The sequence below is a fragment of the Vicugna pacos genome, chromosome 17 (assembly GCF_048564905.1).
Source record: "Vicugna pacos chromosome 17, VicPac4, whole genome shotgun sequence".
Lineage (NCBI taxonomy): Eukaryota > Metazoa > Chordata > Mammalia > Artiodactyla > Camelidae > Vicugna > Vicugna pacos.
In genome coordinates this window covers 40,077,242-40,096,019 of record NC_133003.1, presented here as the reverse complement: position 1 = coordinate 40,096,019, position 18,778 = coordinate 40,077,242, and the positions used below count along the sequence as shown (strand labels likewise).

General features: G+C 39.0%; 1 protein-coding gene across 1 annotated transcript in view; it reads left to right on the top strand.

The window, feature by feature from the left end:
• SHQ1 (SHQ1, H/ACA ribonucleoprotein assembly factor) overlaps window positions 1-18,778 on the top strand; it is an 88,497-nt gene that overhangs the window by 46,154 nt on the left and 23,565 nt on the right. The window contains exon 10 of the mRNA XM_015236968.3: window positions 5,573-5,693. Coding sequence (XP_015092454.2) covers window positions 5,573-5,693 — 121 coding nt within the window. The remainder of the gene's footprint in view (window positions 1-5,572; window positions 5,694-18,778) is intronic.

Genomic DNA, 18,778 nt, shown 5'->3' with positions numbered 1-18,778 from the left:
GTGTGCATTTGCTTCGTGTTAAGTTTGTTTGTGGCTATACTGATAACATGTAATTTTAATAACAAAAATCTAAAAATTGATACAGGATTGTGAATTTGTGCTAAAAATAATAACTATTGTTGCTTCCAGTTTGTGTTTCTTACTACGACTCATGTAAGAGCTTAAATGGCATCTGAGGAAGTTGAAGATAAAAGTATTAGACTGAGAAGCGTTCATAAAGTTAAATTTAACGCATGTTTGTGTTCATTGTTGGGGCCTTGTCTTTCTGCTGCTTACTAACAGGGCGTGATATTGAAGCAAATTACCACATTTTGATTCTCTTAATTTTGATTAATTTGAAACAGTTCTTCTGTCATCCCTTTTTATGGTCAAACGATCTATGAAAATTTGTTAAAAATAATAAATTATCCCTCCTGATAATGTCTCATCAGAATCCCAGAATTCTAGCCAGGTGTCTACTAAGTTATGCATTTGAAGATGATAGCAATTTTGGCTTTTATTTTGAGATGATTTTACAAATGAAAACCAAGCAGTGCTCTTTTCCAGGTATTTTAAATAACCACCTCTTTTTCCTTTACTCTTTTTTGGCTTCTTGTCTTGTGTCGCTCAAAACTTTTAAAGGACAGAACTAGATACGCAGGAAACCACAGCCATGTTATAGCTATAATGTGCCAGTAGTTGAAAAGAAATTTAGCTCTCACTGTATAGAGTCAGCAGTTTACATTATTTTTTCCATGCTGGCTTTTAGCCAGGAAAAAAATCCACTCTTCTAATAATCTTTTAGAGATGGGAGCTATTTCTTAAGTGCCTTCAACCATGAGCTGGTCTGTCATTGAGCGATCATTGCCACACCCGGTCAGCTAACAGGAAGATTTCAAATAGCTGGTGGACTCTGATTTAGAGCAACTCAATCTTGTCTCTGTTTTAAGACATATTAACCCAAGACGCCGCATCTGTCCAGAACAGGAAAGCACATTGTTCTTCGTGTACTTCCCCTTTAAAGGAAGGCTGGAAAGTGTGTTAAATACTGTTTACTGCTCACCTGCTTGTTACTGTCATCCCTGTATTTTTTTCTATGTTGTCATTATGTTTCTGTGTTGTTATCACTCAGTCATTTTCCCTGAGGAAAAACATTCTTGGCACTTGTCATTTATATACCAGGATACTAGTTTTAAACTGCCTTCACTGGTTTTAAACTCTCTTGAAGAGATCCTGGTGTCAGAAACCTTTCTTCCGTGGAGAGGGTTGGCTTAAGTGAGGACCAGGCTGAGCACAGAGAATCCCTAACACTTTGGAGAGGCCTGTCAGTGCATTGATGCAGTGAAAACTGTTGCCGTGGTTACTGTGCAAGGTACCTGCTTTTTCCTGCTCTGGACCAGGCAGTGAACTGGCAGAGAATGTTCACTTTCCTGCAGTGCCTTTCAGCAGAGAGAATTCTCTTGGATTTAGGGCTGAGCAGTTTTTTTTTTTTTTTATGCCTATGTGATGTGTAACAAACCCATGACTGGATCCAGCCCCACAGGAGGCAAGTACGTTTAGTCCTCTTCTAGCCCCTGGCTGTGTGACAGCCTGGAGGAAGTCCAGTTCTTAACCTTGCTGATAGCTATTGGATAAGTGGTTGGCAACCTGAAAGAGCAGTCAGTGAGAGAGACATGAAAAGAAAAAAAAAAACTAAACAAACTGCATGCTTCATGAGTCTCTTGGCTGTGATGCTGGAATCATCTGTGGTGATTTAGTGGGAACAGACGAGATTAAGTATGGCCTTGGAGTAACAATACACATTGTTGGGAGCAGAATGGTTTTAATACATTTTGTTCTAGGTTGTCGACCGCCAGTAGCCCAGTTATCTTTTACTTTATTTGTCACATAGCACACTGTGAAATAGCTTGAATAAGACTTACGATGAAAACACAAGTTTTGAAGAGTGCGTAACTTTCCCTTTCAAAACTGCCTTGCATGTGACGTCCTAAAATCACCTGTTCTAAATATTGTTTCTCAGTTGCTCAAAAAAAACAAGGTAAAGAAAATTTAAATATATATTAAAATTTGTAACATTCTTTGTCAGTAGTTCAAAGGTTGGCTTTGTAGTCAGGTATGTCTAACTTATTGTTAAATAAATGAATGTTTACTGTGGAGAATTTTGAAAATAGAGGAAGGTGTAATGAAGAATAAACACCTATAATCCCATGCGTAGAACAGTACCGGGCACACATCAAGCACTCACAGATTTGTTCAGTGACAGTAGAGACAAATACTATTAATATCATTTGGGTGTATTTATGTTTAAGGATTTTTTCATGTGTACTTTTTTTTTAAGAAAAAAGAGATCAAAACGTGCAAGTACAAAGTAGTTTCACTTTAAATTTTTAAAAAAAAATCACTGCCTTTGGACATTGCTTTTATTATTATTATCATTACTCTTTTGTGATAACGGGTAGATTTGAATTTGCCTGTGGCCCTTAGTAAGGGGCAGCCTCACTTCAGGTGTGTCTGTTAAGTGACAGTAGGAATTTTTTTTTTAATTTAAAAATTTAATTGGCTTTATTCAATGATTCATGAGTCAGGAAGCATCCCACCTAGCAAGTTGAAAAGAGCTCCCATAATTTCATTAGGTATCTCCTTAAATATGCAACCTTAATTCCATACTCTTTTTCATAAAAACCTCTGGCGTAAGGGTCTTTTATCCCTACCGCCCGCACCTGCCTCTAGGCCATCTTGCTGATCCTGTGTGACTGGCTTCATCTGCCCGAGTCACCGGCTCTTCTGCCAGCCTCTCCTGTTTGCTCCGTTTCCCTGCTTGAACCATGTGCTCAGTCTAAATAGTCTCTTTTGCTGTTCCCCCCGCCCACCCCATTTGAAGTCCCACCTCTATTCCTTTTCACATCGTCCTCCAAGCTGGCATACCTGTCCTGTTTCTTCAGTGGCTGAATTACTTGCTGTGGGGCCCGGCTCCAAATCCTGCATTTTCTATTAATCTGCTTACGTTGGTAAGCCAGGTCATCTCCAGAGGCCGTATTCTAGGTGACCCCTGTAGAGGAGCTTGTACAAGTTTCAGGTGAATAGGTTTATTTTTGAGGTAAAGACTTATGTTTGACTTTTAAGACTTTAAGTTACTAGCTGTCATAAAACTAAACTCCTTCCCTGTCCCCCTCCCCTGAAAAAGAGTAAGAAATTGGTGTGCTTGTCCTGACATCTTTTTTTCTATTGCAGTTTAAACTGTTCAAAAATTCTCAGAGTTCAGTTAGTTCTCCTTTGATTTTTGTTTTTTTTAATTTGGTAACTTTGGACAGTGGCTAACTTGGTTTCATCAGTTGTGTGAGTTTTGGTTGTATCCACTTCTCCTGTCCTCAAACTCTGCCTTCAAGACTACCTACTTTGTAATTAAAATAGGCCTGTGTTGGGGGGATCCTCACTCCTCATTAGACAGAGTTAATCTAGGTCACTTTGGTAAGTCACAGAGACCCTGACTTAACCTTAACTTAAGTGTAATTTTAGGCCTTCTGAGTATCTACTTCTCTATTGAAAAAAATTATTTTTTTATTTTTGAGGGGAATAATTAGGTTTATTTACTTATTTATTTAATGGAGTTACCAGGGCTTGAACCCAAGACCTCCCGCGTGCCAAGCATGCGCTCTACCACTGAGCTGTACCCTCCCCCCAGTAGTTACTTCTCTTAACCAATGGAGCAGTGGAGCTTTTATCTACATTCTTCTGCTCTGCGTATCAGGAAGCCACACAAATAGGGAAAAGTTTTGAAAAAGACATAGCCCCTGTTTTGAACTAACTACCTACTTAACTGTTGAATAATAAAAATGTGATATAGATTGAATGGGCCACAAACATATGGGTAGCATAACACAGCACATAGCTTTTGGAGTCAGTAAGATCAGAATTTGGATCCTGAGCCCTCAATTCGCTGGCGCTGTGAGTATCTTATCATCCTTGAGCCTCACTCAGTTGCTCCTGTGAAATGAGCAAGGGAAGTCATGGGGAGAATCAGCTGAGTTTCCTTTCTGCTTCTTTCCTTTGCAGGATTTAGTAAAGAGTTGTGATGCCTAGAGAAATCATTCCAGGCTTCTGAAGGGTGAAGACTTGAGCTAGGCCTTGAAGACAGGCTAAGATTCCACTAGGTTGAACGGAGAAGAAAAGGCACTCCAGGTTTGGAGAACCAGTTGAGCAAAAGGCCTTGGACAAGTCCATAGAGCCCTGAAAGCATATGCAGGAGGGCACGTGACAAAAGCAGTGCCTAAAAAACGTGTGTCAGAGGGCTTGAGGGGAAGAGTCTGGAATCCGAGGGACGAGGAATTTATAATTTAGGCGTGAGCGAGGATAGGTAGTCAGGGAGTGGTGCAGAAAGAACAGCTACATGAGGCATTTCCAAAGACGAATCATTAGGGCTGGTGTGTGAGGCTGTGGGATAAGCGAACTTGCAAGGGTTAATAAAGCAGGCGATTACTGTGCCATTCATTCATTCATTCATTCTAAAAATCCTCCAGTCGAAAACCTGGTGCTACAGGGTTCTGTTCCAGGTATTGGTGATTAACCACTAAGTAAAACTGAAGTCTCTGCTCTTTTGAAGCTTACTTTCTAGTGTTAATTGTGTTAAAAATTTAGTGGCAGCAGTTTTGGCATCTTGAGATGTCATTATGTAGGTCATGACTCTTTTATCATACCTGAAAGTCGGGTGGGAAATGTCAATGAAAGCACATCCAGATCTTCATGAAATCAATATAGAATATTTTCACGTTTTAGAATTATAAAGGTAAGAATAAAACAGTTACACTGAAAATGCTGTATTTCACAGATCAGAGAAAGTGGTGCTACTATAGATTTAGTAATTTGCCTTCTAGTTAGTAAATTTCCCGGACTGTCTTGAAGTTTGGAACACCTAGGGAATTGTTGAGTTCTGAAAGGTTCCTTTTGTAGGCTTTGGTTTGAATGAAAATTAGGTTCATTTGACAACCAGGAGGAAGTAATTAGATTGAACAAGACTTTAGTGCTTGATGGCTTTTTTTCCACGTGATTTTGTTGGCTTATTTTTGAAGTAGTGCTCTGATATTTTAGTTTCCAGTCTGAGTTTTCTTCAGTTCTTTAAGGTGAAAAATTTTAGGTTCATACTAGATAACTCCTTGACAAAAAATGTTGATGTAAGAAATGGAGAAGTTTGAAAACTAAAATATAATTTTCCATGGCATTTTGCAAGCTTGAATTAAAAGAACATTATCTAATTAAAGTTATGATACATTTAATATTCATTTATTTAGGAAAACTTCTCTCCCTTTTATTTAATGTACCTAGTTTTGTTTTACGGTGTTTTTATGGTAACCACAACTAATCAGCAATAACAATAAAGAGTTTTCAGAATACTTAAGTAAAGAAATAAAGGGATTTGGACTTAATAGTACTGATACGATTTCCTGCAATAAAAGGATAAGAAAAATATTCCCAAAAAATGATTAAAACTCAAATTACTATAAATATATTACCCCCTCAGTATGTGAATTTCTCAGCTAAAAAAAAAAGGCAAATTTTTTTTCTTAAGGATGATTTGATTTTTTTCAATCTCCTTCAGGTAAAAGTGCAGTTTTAAAGTGTCTACTGGACATTCACAAAATTTTTCAGGAAAATGACCCAGCTTACATTCTCAATGATCTCTACATCTCAGACTACTGTGTGTGGATTCAGAAAGCCAAGTAAGTCTTGAGTTATGCATTTATTTTACATGTTGCCATTTGCGGGACACCTACTTCCCCAGGATGAAGAAAATGAAATAACCTGGAGGTAAGTTTTAATGAGGGAGAAACCCATACAGCCACCAAACACTGAAGAAGTACTGGATCGAAGGGGGAGCTTGGCAAAGTTGTTTAGGGAGGAGATGACCAAAAGTTAATTTTACTAGAAAAAAATTGGTACAGCCTAGTAAATAAGTGGTAAAACAGATGGTTGTGACTCTTCATTGTTGCTCTGTTGACTTTGTTCTACGAATCTCAAGACTGGGCATCTGAACCTGTATCCTTGGTTGACTCACAGTGGGGTGTGGATGTGAGTGTGTGCGAGCATATGTGTGAACGTCACAGGACACCAGCCTTATTCAACCTCATCACAGTGAGAGCTGTGCCCTCATTGTTAACCACTGGCCTGTGGAACCCATTATTCAGAGTCTAACCTTCAGCCTTAATAAAACTATCTGAGGGTCTGAAAACTCACACATGGGCTCCATGAACTTGGCATGCAAAATTTTTTAAAGGTGTTTACTATTGCCTTACTCAAGGAAGTATATCAAGTTTAAAAATGCAGTGGATTTTACTACTTACAATTTCAGTAGTAAGAGACTATTGATTGAAAACGTGCGAAGAGAACCCTTGTTTGGAATAATTCTTCAGTGCTATAGAAAATGATGGTGACTTGGAAGAAGAATGATCATGATATTTTTATTATTACTATGACTGACACATGAATGCTTTAGGATGGCTTTTAATGCCTGTTTTGAGTGAGCCATTATATAGAATTTATTTTTGATTTCTGTTCACGGGGAAGCAATTATATTGCAGAGTGAAATAAAAAACCTGAGGCTATACCTGTTGTAAGCAAAATGCTTAGGGACTGTGCGAGATAACGCCTAATAACGTACAGCAGGTGGTGTCGGCGTTCGTGTTGGAAATCTATATTTTGCCAGATGGAAAATTGCATCCTTAACCCCTGAGGTCATAATGGTATGTCATCACTTCATTTGATCCTCCTGCTAATTGAGCTTATCAAATACCCTGCTGCCGTTTCCTGTTGTTTTCATAATAAAATTAAATTGAAATAGTCTATTTGTGAGAGTTTAGGTTTTTCTTTTTTCTTTCAGGGTGAGGATTTTATAAGCATGTAATGAGCATTGAGGTTTGTGCTAGGATCCCATTTCTGAGTGTCTCCTTTCTCTGTGACATTTTTTTATTGACTAGAGAGAAGATCATATTTCATGGAAGTAGAAGGGTATATGCCCTTAAGTTGATGTGAGGATTAATAGGACGTTCTTTTACTTAAAAATTTTTTCCCTTGGTTTTAAGTTATAGGAAACGAAATGAAAATTTTTTAGGTTCCTAGTAATTGTTATGATAATAGCAATAAAAAAAAAGAGATTAATGTATTGGGGAGTGAGATAGAAGAGAGAAACCAGCAGAAACTCTTCAGAATACTTTGGAAAAAAAATTTTCGGCTTTACCAATTTGACTGTAACTTTCCTCTCCCTAAATAGGCTGTGTTGTTTTCACTTTGGGTGTTTAATTCTAACTAGTCTACTCCAGCTATTTTGTCTCCCCCTTGAAATAAGATAATCTAATTTTAATTAAATTTTCTAATTTCATTCTTAATTTTTGAAGCACAACATAATTGAACTTTCTAGTATCGTCTTTACTGTGAACTTTCTTGGCTCTGAATTAGTAATGCTGCAGTGAATGTCCATAATTTTCATAATTAATTTCTTTTTTACTTTTTACCTTCTCTTTTATTTCTTTCCCATACAGTTTATTAGTGAAATCTAGCACCTTATTTTTATGTTTTAAAATAGTTCTGCATTTTCCTTAGTCTCTATTTAATGTTTTTGATTACAATAATAAAGACTTTAAACTTTTATTTGAAATACCAGACAAGTGCTAAATTCTGACTAGCATTCCATTTTTACAGTCAGACATTTACTTTGGCAAAAACTTACTGGAATGCAGGTAGCAAAGTCATTCTTACACTGAATTAAGGAAGTTAGGAGAACAGTCATCGTGAGTTTTGCTTTGGTGCTGTGTGGTTGGTTTTCCGTGTAGTATCTGTGTCTTGTAGAGCACATCTGCACATCTTAAAACCCGAAGCGCCTGTAGTTTTGTTCTGAGCTACAGACTCTGCAAATTATTTATCTGAAAAGGAAGACTCCCTGCCATCCTTCCCTGTCAGCTTCAGTGGAAGTTCCAAGTGCGGCGGTCGCTGCTGCAAATACGCCCTGGGTGGCAGCACGAGGAAGTGGAAGTGGTTTGCTTGAGGCCATATAGCTTATAAGGAGTAGGCCTGTGATAGTGTCAGGTCTTCTGGCTCCAGCTTTTTCCAGATACCCGCCTAGGCAGCCAGTTGCCTTTACCCGTGGTTGGTAGGGGAGTTGGCGGGGGTAGCCCTCAAAGCCCTCCCTTCAGAGAGCTCTTCCTGTAGGAAGAGGGATTAAGGATTCGTCTATCTTCTGCGGGACGTTCCCACAGTACTTGGTTTGGAGATCATTTGGGCACATGTCCTGCCTGCATTGTAGCAATTTGGGTGCCTATCTCTTTCTCCCTCTGAGCTTTTGAAGTCCATGTGAATGAGCACCTACCTGGGCCCATCACAGTCCCTTGGGAGCACAGCAAATTTTAGTGGAATTTTGAATGGTACCTAGCAGAGGCAGTTGAAGGAGTGTTTCTCATTGTTTTTTAAAAAGAAGCAAACTGTCAATCAGCTCTAACTTACTTCTGTTGAAATTTTTAGCTATGTTCAGTATAAGATTTCACCCTTCTCCTTGTTTCCTTCCTGTTGGGCTGCACGCACCAGTAGCACTGACGGTTCTGACCCACTGCAAGTTTAGTATTTTACACCGTTTGATGTAAACTGGGGTGGGAAAGCTTGCACCATAAAATATGTCCCAGCTCTGCCTCTCAATGGCCAGAAGACCTTAGCAAGTCACTCCATCACTTCATCTCATGCAGCCAGTGTAATAATAATTTAATATTACTAAAAATATTAATATTTTCTCTAGTTGTTTTCCAGTGCATTTTTAAGCCAGTGGAAATAACACAGCACATATCATTTTTTAACTTGTTTAATACTTATAATAGTACCTTATATATTATTTTCTTTTGCAGCATAATGTATGTAGTATAGTATTTTGAAAAAAATAAGTAATTGGTTCCTTATTATAAAAGAGGTGCCCACTGAAGAAAATTGGATACTTTATGGTTTTCATGCATGTTGTATTTTGAAATGACAGAGGATAGAGTATGGTATTAGTTTGTTTTTCTGCATGGAAAAATTTTGGTTGTTTCTTTTTTTAAAAAAAGAAATTGAAATCTAAAATCCCGACTAATTTCATTCAGTACAAGTCTGAGCTTGTTGCGAAGGTTTTAAATCTTTGTTTTTCCCTCTAGAATAAAGGTAAGTAGTTGTGGGTGAAGAAGAAAATAGATGTCTTTGAAAAGCTGAACCTCTGCGTCAAACCAATAAATTGTTTACCCTAATTAATACTCTTAGTGCATTTATTTTTTTTCACTGCTTTTTAGCATTCTCCGCCCCCACTCCCATGAAATCTTTTGCAACCCTTTGGACACTAATTTACAAAATTTGTAGAGGGAAACAACTCCATCACTAAATAGTTTTATTTCATTTGATAAATCCTGGACCTCAGTTTCCTCAATTGTGAATAAACCCAAGCCATTTCTGCACTGAAATCTTAAAATTCTAGAAAACTTAGGACCTTACCCTTGGTTCATAGTGCTTCCATTCCTTCCTCTGTGTATGTGCTTTGATAGGGGATAGGGTTGTGTTCCTGAGAACAGCATAGCTCTGTTCCTTTTGGCTTTCTTTTGTTTCTGGTTTATCTGCCGAAAGCCATGGGAGTAGGGGTAACTCACATGCAGGGGTAAGATACCAGCACTGGATGTAAAAATGCAGTTATTTTTTTCAGCCACTGATTATTGAGCCCTCCTATGTGCCAGGTACTGAGACGGTGGCAGGGAGGATACTCTGGTGAGCAGGAGCCGTGCCATCTGAAAGCTGACCTTCCAGTGGGGAGTACAGATGTAAGGCAAATATTGTGCTGTGGCCTGAGAGTGGTTACGGTGGGGAAGGATGGATGCTATGGAAGCACCTGGGAGGCCACATGCCTAGTCATGCCTAGCCTTAGGGGCTAGGAAACAGCTTCTGGAAGAAAGAGTTGAAGCTGAGAGCTGGAAGATCAGTAGGGGTTGGTCAGATGCAGTTGGGGAAGCAGGGGTGGAGAGTATTGCAGACAACAGGGACAGAAAGATGTGGACCTTTTAAAGAGCTCAAAAGCTCGGGATGGTTGGATCTTGGTACAGGAGTGGGAGGAAAGAAATGAGGCCAGTGAGTTCGTGTAGAGCCTTGGCCACATAAAGATGTTTGGAGTTTGTCCTGGGAGAGCAGGGAGCCACTGAAGATTTTACGCTCCGGACCATCTGCGTGAGCGACCTGGTGAGATGTGGACCAGGAAGGATCCATCGGCTCATGTTGTGGGGAAGGGATTAGGGTAGAGGCAGGGCTCAGACTAGGCGGGTGATCTAGGCAAAAGGCAGTTGTAGCCTGAGGCAGGGCAGTGGAAGTGGGGAAGGGGACTGATGGTCAGGTTTAAGGGGTGGACGAGGCAGAACTCAGTAAGAATTGGATCTCAGGGGAGAGTGAGGAGGGAAGGAGTCAGAGGTATGAGATCCAGATTTTGGCTCAGCCACTTAACTGGGCCATTGGCAGTGTGTTTGCTGGAATTAAGTAATATTGGAGAGTGTTGGAAGAGACGTGAGTGGGAAGACAAGGAGTTCAGTTGTAGCAATGTTGATTTGAGGTCTCTGAGGAGTATCCATAACAAAAGAGTCAGGAACATTTGGATCGCAGCTGGAGAAGAGGTGGACAAAGAAGGGAAATGAATTAATAGCAGAACATGAAAAATGGTATCTGGTTGCACAGTACTGTGACAATGATGAATATAATAATAATCAGGAGTGGATGCATTCCAGGCTGGGAAAGTAGCGTCATGCGGAGGAGTAGACAAGTCAAACATGCAAGCCACAAGGAGACCAATTTCCTGGTTGTAACTTTGCTCTTTTGGAAGGGCGAGAATGGATGTGAGGCTTTTTTGTATTTGGATTACAGTTTTGTCTGTCCCTCTGTTACTGAATGTGAGATTCTACACTTAGCCCGGGGTCACGATGTTTTATAAAGGGGACAGATATGAAGCCCTTACTTATCCATTCTGTGTGCTGAAGCCGGTGGCAATGTTCTTGACTTAGAAATCACTTGGTTACATAAGAGAAATCCACTCGAGCTCGAGTTACCAAGTGCGACCTTTGGCTTACTCTCTGGTGACATGTGGTCCCTCCTGTTGCTTTTTTCTGCAAGTTCCTGACGCTCTTGTCTCTTGATGCACTCGAAGGAGAATGGCTGTCCCACAGCTCTGAGTTTACACGTGCCTAGTTTCAGTAGAGATGGACTGGAGTCCCTTGTTAGTGATTCCAAGGGAGGGAGAATGTGGTTGGCCCAGCATGGGTCAGTGGTTTTCCCTGGTCGAGTTGCCTTGGTCACAGTGGGCTTGGGTGGAGGGATGACCCCTAAAGTGGTCCACACATGGTCCTGTCTCAGGGCCCACTTTGTCACTAGTGAGGGGCATTTCTCTAAGAAGGGTGCATGTGGGGCCTGCAGACACCTTAAAAGGACACTGCTGTAATTCCTTGACACTGTTCTGAGCCAGCACTGAGGGAGATCCCTGACACCCCCACTGATTCTCCTAATAAAAATACAGGACTGAGGCTGATTTCAGAGATCTATTAACCTTAGGCATACCACATGATAATCAGACACTCTGGGTGGTTTCACTTCTGCAGGGGAAGTTACTCCTCTGACAAATGGTACAACGTTAAGTGTCACATTAGCTGCTAATGATTAGCATATAGAAATTTCAAGAAACAATTGTACAGAATTTCAAGCAAGTTAAACCTCCCTTGAGTTGAAATCATTCTTGGTAAGGTACTTATCCTGACCTGTCAAGTTGCTCTTTAGTTTTACTATTTATTTTTAATTAAATCCACAAATTCATCCTGGATGGGAGTGGGTTTTATCTCCATAAGAAAAGATTAGTACATGCCAATATCCATTCGCTTGTAGCCCTTCAGTGTGGTTTCATATAGAAAGGATTTACTTAATGGTTCTTCACCTTATCACCAGTGGTTCAGCAGTGCCCACTGGGGACTGTTACTCTTCATTAGATTTCTCTAACAAGAAATGTGCCAATAAATCAGGGGATTATGAACGTTCCTAAAGATTTCAAGCGAAAGTAACCCTCTGTAACAATATGAATGCTTCTTGTAACTATACGCATCAAGAAAACTAGCCAAAGAATTCCTTATCTGAATGTTAAAGTTTTGTGGAGTTTTTTTGTTGCCTTTTTTTTTTCTAAAAAAAATTTGTAATTTCTATACTCCTTTTTTTTTTTGAAAGTAAACCTTTTATTTTAGAATAGTTTTAGATTTACAGAAAAATTGTGAAAATGGTACAAAGAGTTCCCAAATACCCCACACTCAGTTTCTCAGTTTCCACTGTTATTAACAGCTTACCTTGGTATGGTAATTTGTCACAATTAATGAACCATTATTGATACATTATTATTAGCTAAAGTCCATAGGTTTATTTAGATTTTCCTAGTTTTTTTTTTTTAATATTTGGAGAAGGTACTGGGGTTTGAACCCAGGACCTCGTGCATACTAAGCATGTGCTCTACCATTTGAGCTATACCCTCCCCCCCTAGATTTTCTTAGTTTTTACCTGATGTCTTTTTCCTAATTCAGGATACCACATTTTGTTTTGTTTTTTCCCTAAGATTTGGGAACTCAAATCAGTAAAGCTCAGTGTCCTACACATTTTGATTATCCTAGAGCTTAAATACTATGGAAAGGTAATGAAATATTACTGAGATATATTAAGATACCTGTGAGTCTTAATATATACAAACATTCAAATCCAGACTTGAGAAAAATAGGTTTGGCAGAATGGAGAATTTTTAGAAACTTGGAAACAAGTCATTTATCATTTTTACTTTTCCGTATACCATGGGCATTGAGATTATGCTATATTAATAAAAATAGGGCAGGTTTGTAAAAATAAAGTGGGCAAGGCTTTACATTTTCATATTAATTTTCTGACAGTGGAGGAGGTTAGAGGAGAAAGTGAATACAAGTTCTCGTGAAAAAGATACAAACTTCAGGGGTGACTGGGCGGCTCCCAGACTGGAAAGTGCCTGCGTTTATTGGTTTGCGGAGGCTGGAATGTGACGGGCCATTTGAGGGCTGTGGCTGGGTGGCCCTGTTCAGGTTTGTCTCTGTCCTTACTTGTTTTAGTTCCGGATACTTGGCTCCAGACTTCTCAAATCTTTGGTTTTGGCTGGCTAGAGCCCTGGCTTTTTACAGTGTATAATTAGCTACTGTGTGAGCAAATTGGTATTTTCCTTCACCTCCTTGTTCTAATGTATTTTTGCACGTCAAAGGTCTTTGGAGGATTCTCAGTGGAGGAGACCCGCAGGATCAAGTGAGTTCAGGTGGGGATTGATTTTGTCAGGATTTGTAAACCGGTGTTCTCTGCTTCAGATAGAATTTTCCCCGTGCTTGGATGGTCTTCACGTCTCATTCAGAGAAGAGGCTTACATTGATTAATGTGGCGTATGTGTGGTTATCATCCTTAGAAAGTGCTCTGTTTAAGGAGAGCTTTTTCAAGAGCATCCTTTGAATGGAGTCACAAGAAAGCTTTTTCAAAAAACTGACAACTTCAAGTACGATTTCCTTTTTCTTCTGCCAAATATGATTGAAACCCAATCCTTGTTATAACATAATTATCTCAACCCGAGCCAGCAGGGAGTTGCTGCCTTAATGTAAGGGGTGTGAAGTCCCCTAAATAAACAGAGGATTAATTACATTCACAGCGTGTTGTGAAGGTGATGAGATTGACTGTGATCATTTGACTGGTCCCATTTCCTGCTCTGACTACTTTCCTGAATAAATAGAAGCTGGGAAAATAATAAAGAGAGCAATGCAGAGGACTGGTGTGCCTGGGGTGGGGAGCGATGTTGGGAAGGGGCCTCTCTGAGGTGTACTCCTAGGTTGTGTGTGATGTGTGATGTGTAATGTGTATTGTAAATACTTTTGTAGTTGATTATTTCTTTGCTGTTCTCAGTTTAAACAGCTTTCCAAGAAATAGTTTTTATCTTATAAAATATAGATAGTAACAGAGTATTAAAAGAATTTGACAGGTTGTATTTGAAATGGATGGATATCAGTGAATTTCTGATCCATTTTTAGATGTTTTCATGTATCACCCTTTCAAAGGTTCAAAACTAAAGAAAATGTCAGCTATTACATGCCTGTGTTGTCTTTTCCTCATAGAAGCTTCTGCTTTTGTTAAAATGATGAATTAGTGCTTTCATAAAGCAGACTGTTTTCTATTTTTATATTATATTTCTCTTGTCTCCTTTTTCTGGATAGTTTTCTAATATTGTAAAATTGCAGTTTTGATTTAGACATTTATTCTCCAAATCTTGTACTGCAGTGGCCTCCAAAGTGAGGTGCACTTATCCCATGAAGTTCATAAAACAAACTTTTTAGAGTGCAGGAAGACTATAATAGGTCTTTGTTTGTTGTTTAAGAGAAAAATATTAAGCTTTACTAATATTTAACATATGGATCAATGGCAAAAATCATGTTTTGTGGGTTTCCAACTTTTTAAATGATGTATCGGATACTTGGTCAGAAGTTTATTGGAACCACCATCCTTATTTTGGAAGGGAAGCTCGTACTACATTTATTCTCAAAGCCTGAATTACACCAAGGTGAGGTCTTCTTGCCTGTGAAACCTTGTCTTTGCTTTTGGGATTCTTATGTGTTAACTTAAAACCTTAGAGAACAAAAAGCCAACTATCATTATGAGAACAAAAGAGTGAAATTTGAAATGGAGCATCATATAGTCTGGGAGTGGGGTGTGATAGAAGTTCAGTTTCAAGATGTATGATTCCATGAGGAATGATTTTGTGATTTCATTGTTAGTTACTGATCCAGAGGAAAGGAGCCCAAAGAAATCTGGACTGTGAATGTCCTAAAGGGCAAAGAACTTATTCATCTCAGCAAAATGCCTGTCACTTTTTAATAAATGCTCATTGAACTGAAAATTTTCTTTCTTGTTTAGGAAAAAGCTTCTATAAAAAGTAGCAGTTTTACTCTCTCTTTACACAATACCAGATCTCTCTCTGGGACCTTCAGTGTATGTCCTCGTCTTCATATCCTAGTCATAAAATAGGGATACAGGCACTTACCTACGGATGCTATGTATCCAGATGATTGGCAAAGGAAACATAACTTCTTGCAAATGCCATTTTACTTAGGTTTGAGAAAGTCAAAACATGTTGGAGGTATGAGAGAGAGGCAGGGAGAGAGAGGAGTGTGGGGGTGTTTGGATGGCTGGGTAGATGGATGTTTAGATCACTTCCATGTCACCTGCTTATTGTTGAGCAATATTGGCCCAGAGGATGGTGTTGGGACTGCCCTCCAACTTCCCCGACAAGTCAGGTGCAAGAATTGACCATCACAGGACTCGTATAGATGTACTGTCCCTGTGCCCAGAGAATACTATCCAGTTGAGAAGGAAGAAGGTTCTCCAACCTTCAAGTCCAGGACATGCCCCAGGTCGTCATCTCCAAATTATGCACCTGAGCAGGAGACAGATCAGGTGATCTGCTGGGTAGCTGAAGGGTAGCTTGTATAGCCATTCCATTCAATTCTCTTTCCAAAAAGGAGATGCCTATGTATGACAGTTTCTTAGAGCAAGCCATGTTTATCTGAAATATTTATGATTGCTTATTAATAATTAATACTGCATTAATGATACATGTTTAATTATTAAACTCATTTGTAACTATAAGTATTTCCATTCTTTATGGTTCATTTGTTTAAATGAGTTCAGAGTCTGAATCCAGAATTTATCAAGTATCTGCTGTGACCAGCATGGTACTCAGTGCTGGAGGTTAGATCAGGGTCCACGTTTCTGCATCAAGGAGCTCACTGTCTGGAAGGGTTAATGATCCTACACGCTAATGAAAAATTAAAACTGGAAAGTTGAATGGAAAAAGCCACATATTTAAGCTTTATAACCTGAAGACACTCAATCACATTAAGAAATATCTATTCATGGAACAAAAACTCTAGAAAGAAGCACATTCATGTTGATAAAAGTTATCTCTAGCTTATAGATTTATGGGTGGCTTTTCTAGTTTATACTTACTTTTTGGGTATGTTTTACAGTGAACATGTGTTTTGTTGTTTCCCTGATATGTATTTTAAGGAATTACAGGGGTGATATAAATGCTTGTTATTTTTTTTTCCATCCAGTGTAACAGAATATTATAGAACTGGATAGAGTAGACATTGTGGTGATCTGCACTTAAGGCCCAGCTAAATCAGCAAACAAATGAAAAAAGAGCACCCTTGTGCCCTGAGTGAAATGAAGCAGACGTAATAATTAGATAATCCATCTGTGCTGGCTTGAGATTTCTCAAATAAGAACTTAAGTTGAGTAGTAATTTGACATTATTTTCAAATGTGGAGTTTCTCTCCTTGTTGGGTGTACCATTTTGTTATATTTTGTATACAGTTATAGAGCAGAAGAAAAGGTACCAGCTGTTGGATGTCTACTCTGCATGTGTTCTCAGTTTTACAACAACACATCCAGTGGTAGAATATACTCTGATATCACAACATATTTGTCCTTTGTGTAGTTGAACTGCTGTTAGCTTTGTGATGGATGAGATACCACTTTACATCACAGATTTATAATTACATGGTGTACTTTAAATGGCAGAGTGAAATGTGAAAAGTGATGTCTGTTTGATGATCTTGTTTTCTTCAGGCTCTTTCTTGTCCGTACACCCCCAACGTTGTTCTTTGGCAATGTCATTTTTGATACCTTACTAGAACCCAAAGATACTTTCTTTGAACAAAGAATAAATGAAACACCTTCTCATATCTAGTATTAAGTACCCTTGGCCATTCCAAGTAAGCTTGCCAGCCAATTTAGATTTTATTTCTATCCTTAGAATATCCTAAAGCTTCAAGAAAATAAGGGTTTAGTTCTTACTGAAAGAAATTCCCTTCATTTTTAACTTCATGTTTAAAATGACGGTTGTCAGCATATGTCCTATATACTTGTTTTAACAGATACAGCAGTTAAAAGAATTTCACTTAAGCTGCATCTGCAGAAAACTTTTGGTGAAGGATCCCCACTTTACTAAATACTGGATTAATTGTAAAATACAAGCTTTCAAAATTCAAGAAGTATGAAGCTTGTATTCTGAGCACATTTGCACTACACATAATTAAGAAATGTTATTGTAATCCATGATTTCAGATGGAAATTTCAAATCTAGAATGTTTAGGAGGTAAATACTAGATTTATCTTACCTTTTTGTCAGAGTGATCCAGTCGTGTTCCAGGTTTGTGTGAGAATATTTTTGGTTTTGTTTTTAAACACAGATCCTGCCATCAACTTATAGAACATGGTAACGTTTCCATGGGTCCTACTTTTTCCAAGATCACCTGCTGGTAGAAGGTGGGCTCTCCCCTGGAGGCTTGGGAGTGAGAGATGAGGCCACATACCTACTTTGTTTTCCATCTTTTAGGGTCTTGTTATCTAGTGGTGGTCATGGTGGTTTTTAAGCTGTGACTGCTTTAGGCTGGACTATCTGTCCTTCCATCCATCCGTTCACTCAACAGATATTAATGAGTTCGTACTATGTGCAGCATTCTGTTCTAAGGTTCTGAGCCTACAGTCATAAGCAAAACCCAGAAATCCACACTGCTGTCCTGTGGGACTTAGAGTCTAAGGGAAGAGATATGTTATCAATTGATCACATATACAAAAAGTAAAAGCACAACCTTGAAAAGTGCTGCAAGAGAAAAGGTTGATGCTGCTGTGAAAGCACGTGATCTCTGACCTAGTCTGGCTGGGGGATAGGAGGAGGGGGCAGGTAATAGCAGGGGACACTTCCCTGGGGAGATGTTTGCCTTGAGCACCAAAGTACAGCAGGAGTTAACTTAAGAGAGGTGGTGGATTTCACAAAATGCAGTAGGTCCGCTATTTGCAGAGGCCCTGTGGCAGGAGGGAATTTTGTATGTGTTTAAGAAATTGAAGAAACATAGAATATTCAGCCAGGGTGGCTGAACCCTGAAAGATATGTATGTTGGGGACAGGGGGTGAGGTCAAGATGTAGCTGGTGATTCACTCAAGACCTAGACTGTACAGCACCTTCTACGTGATGTTAAGAATTTTTCTCTTGATCGAAGAGCAGCTGGGAGCTGGTAAAGGATTTTAGGTGCATGATGTGAGGAGATCACTGGGGTGATAGTGTGAATTGCACGTTGGGCCAGTTAGAAAGGTCCTTGTGAGGGATGAGTGCAACCTGACCGGGAAAGCAGGATTTAGGAAGTAGAGTGGATTTGGGGAGAGAGGGAGAAGGCCTCACAGAGGAGGATGCCTGCGTTTGTGGCTTGCACAGCTGAATGAATGATGAGACCTCATTTGGGAAAAATAATTCTTGGCTGTTGGCTTTTGTTAGAGAAATTTTTCTGTTTGTGGAACTTGGCCTCTTTCTGGGTGATCGGCGCTTCAGTTCGTAACTCTGGGTAATGGCTAGTTTCCTTTTGTTGTCTCTCTTTTTTTTAGTTGTTTAAAGGAACTATTGGGCTCAGTTCTCTATTGAAGATTACTTCTAGTGTTTGCCTTTTTTTTGTATGTTTATAGAGTTTGATTATTTTCTTAAAGTATTTTCTTATGAAATATACTACAATAATATAGAATATATATATATAGTTTAAAGAATAATTTTAAAAAAGTGAACATGCATGTATTTACCACTTGTCTTAAAAAATAAAGAATATTACTAGTTTGCTAGAGGCTCCATAATGGGACCAGTCGCAGCCGTATTTCCCTCCTCCCTCTAGTCTAACCCTGAATTTTGTGTTAATCA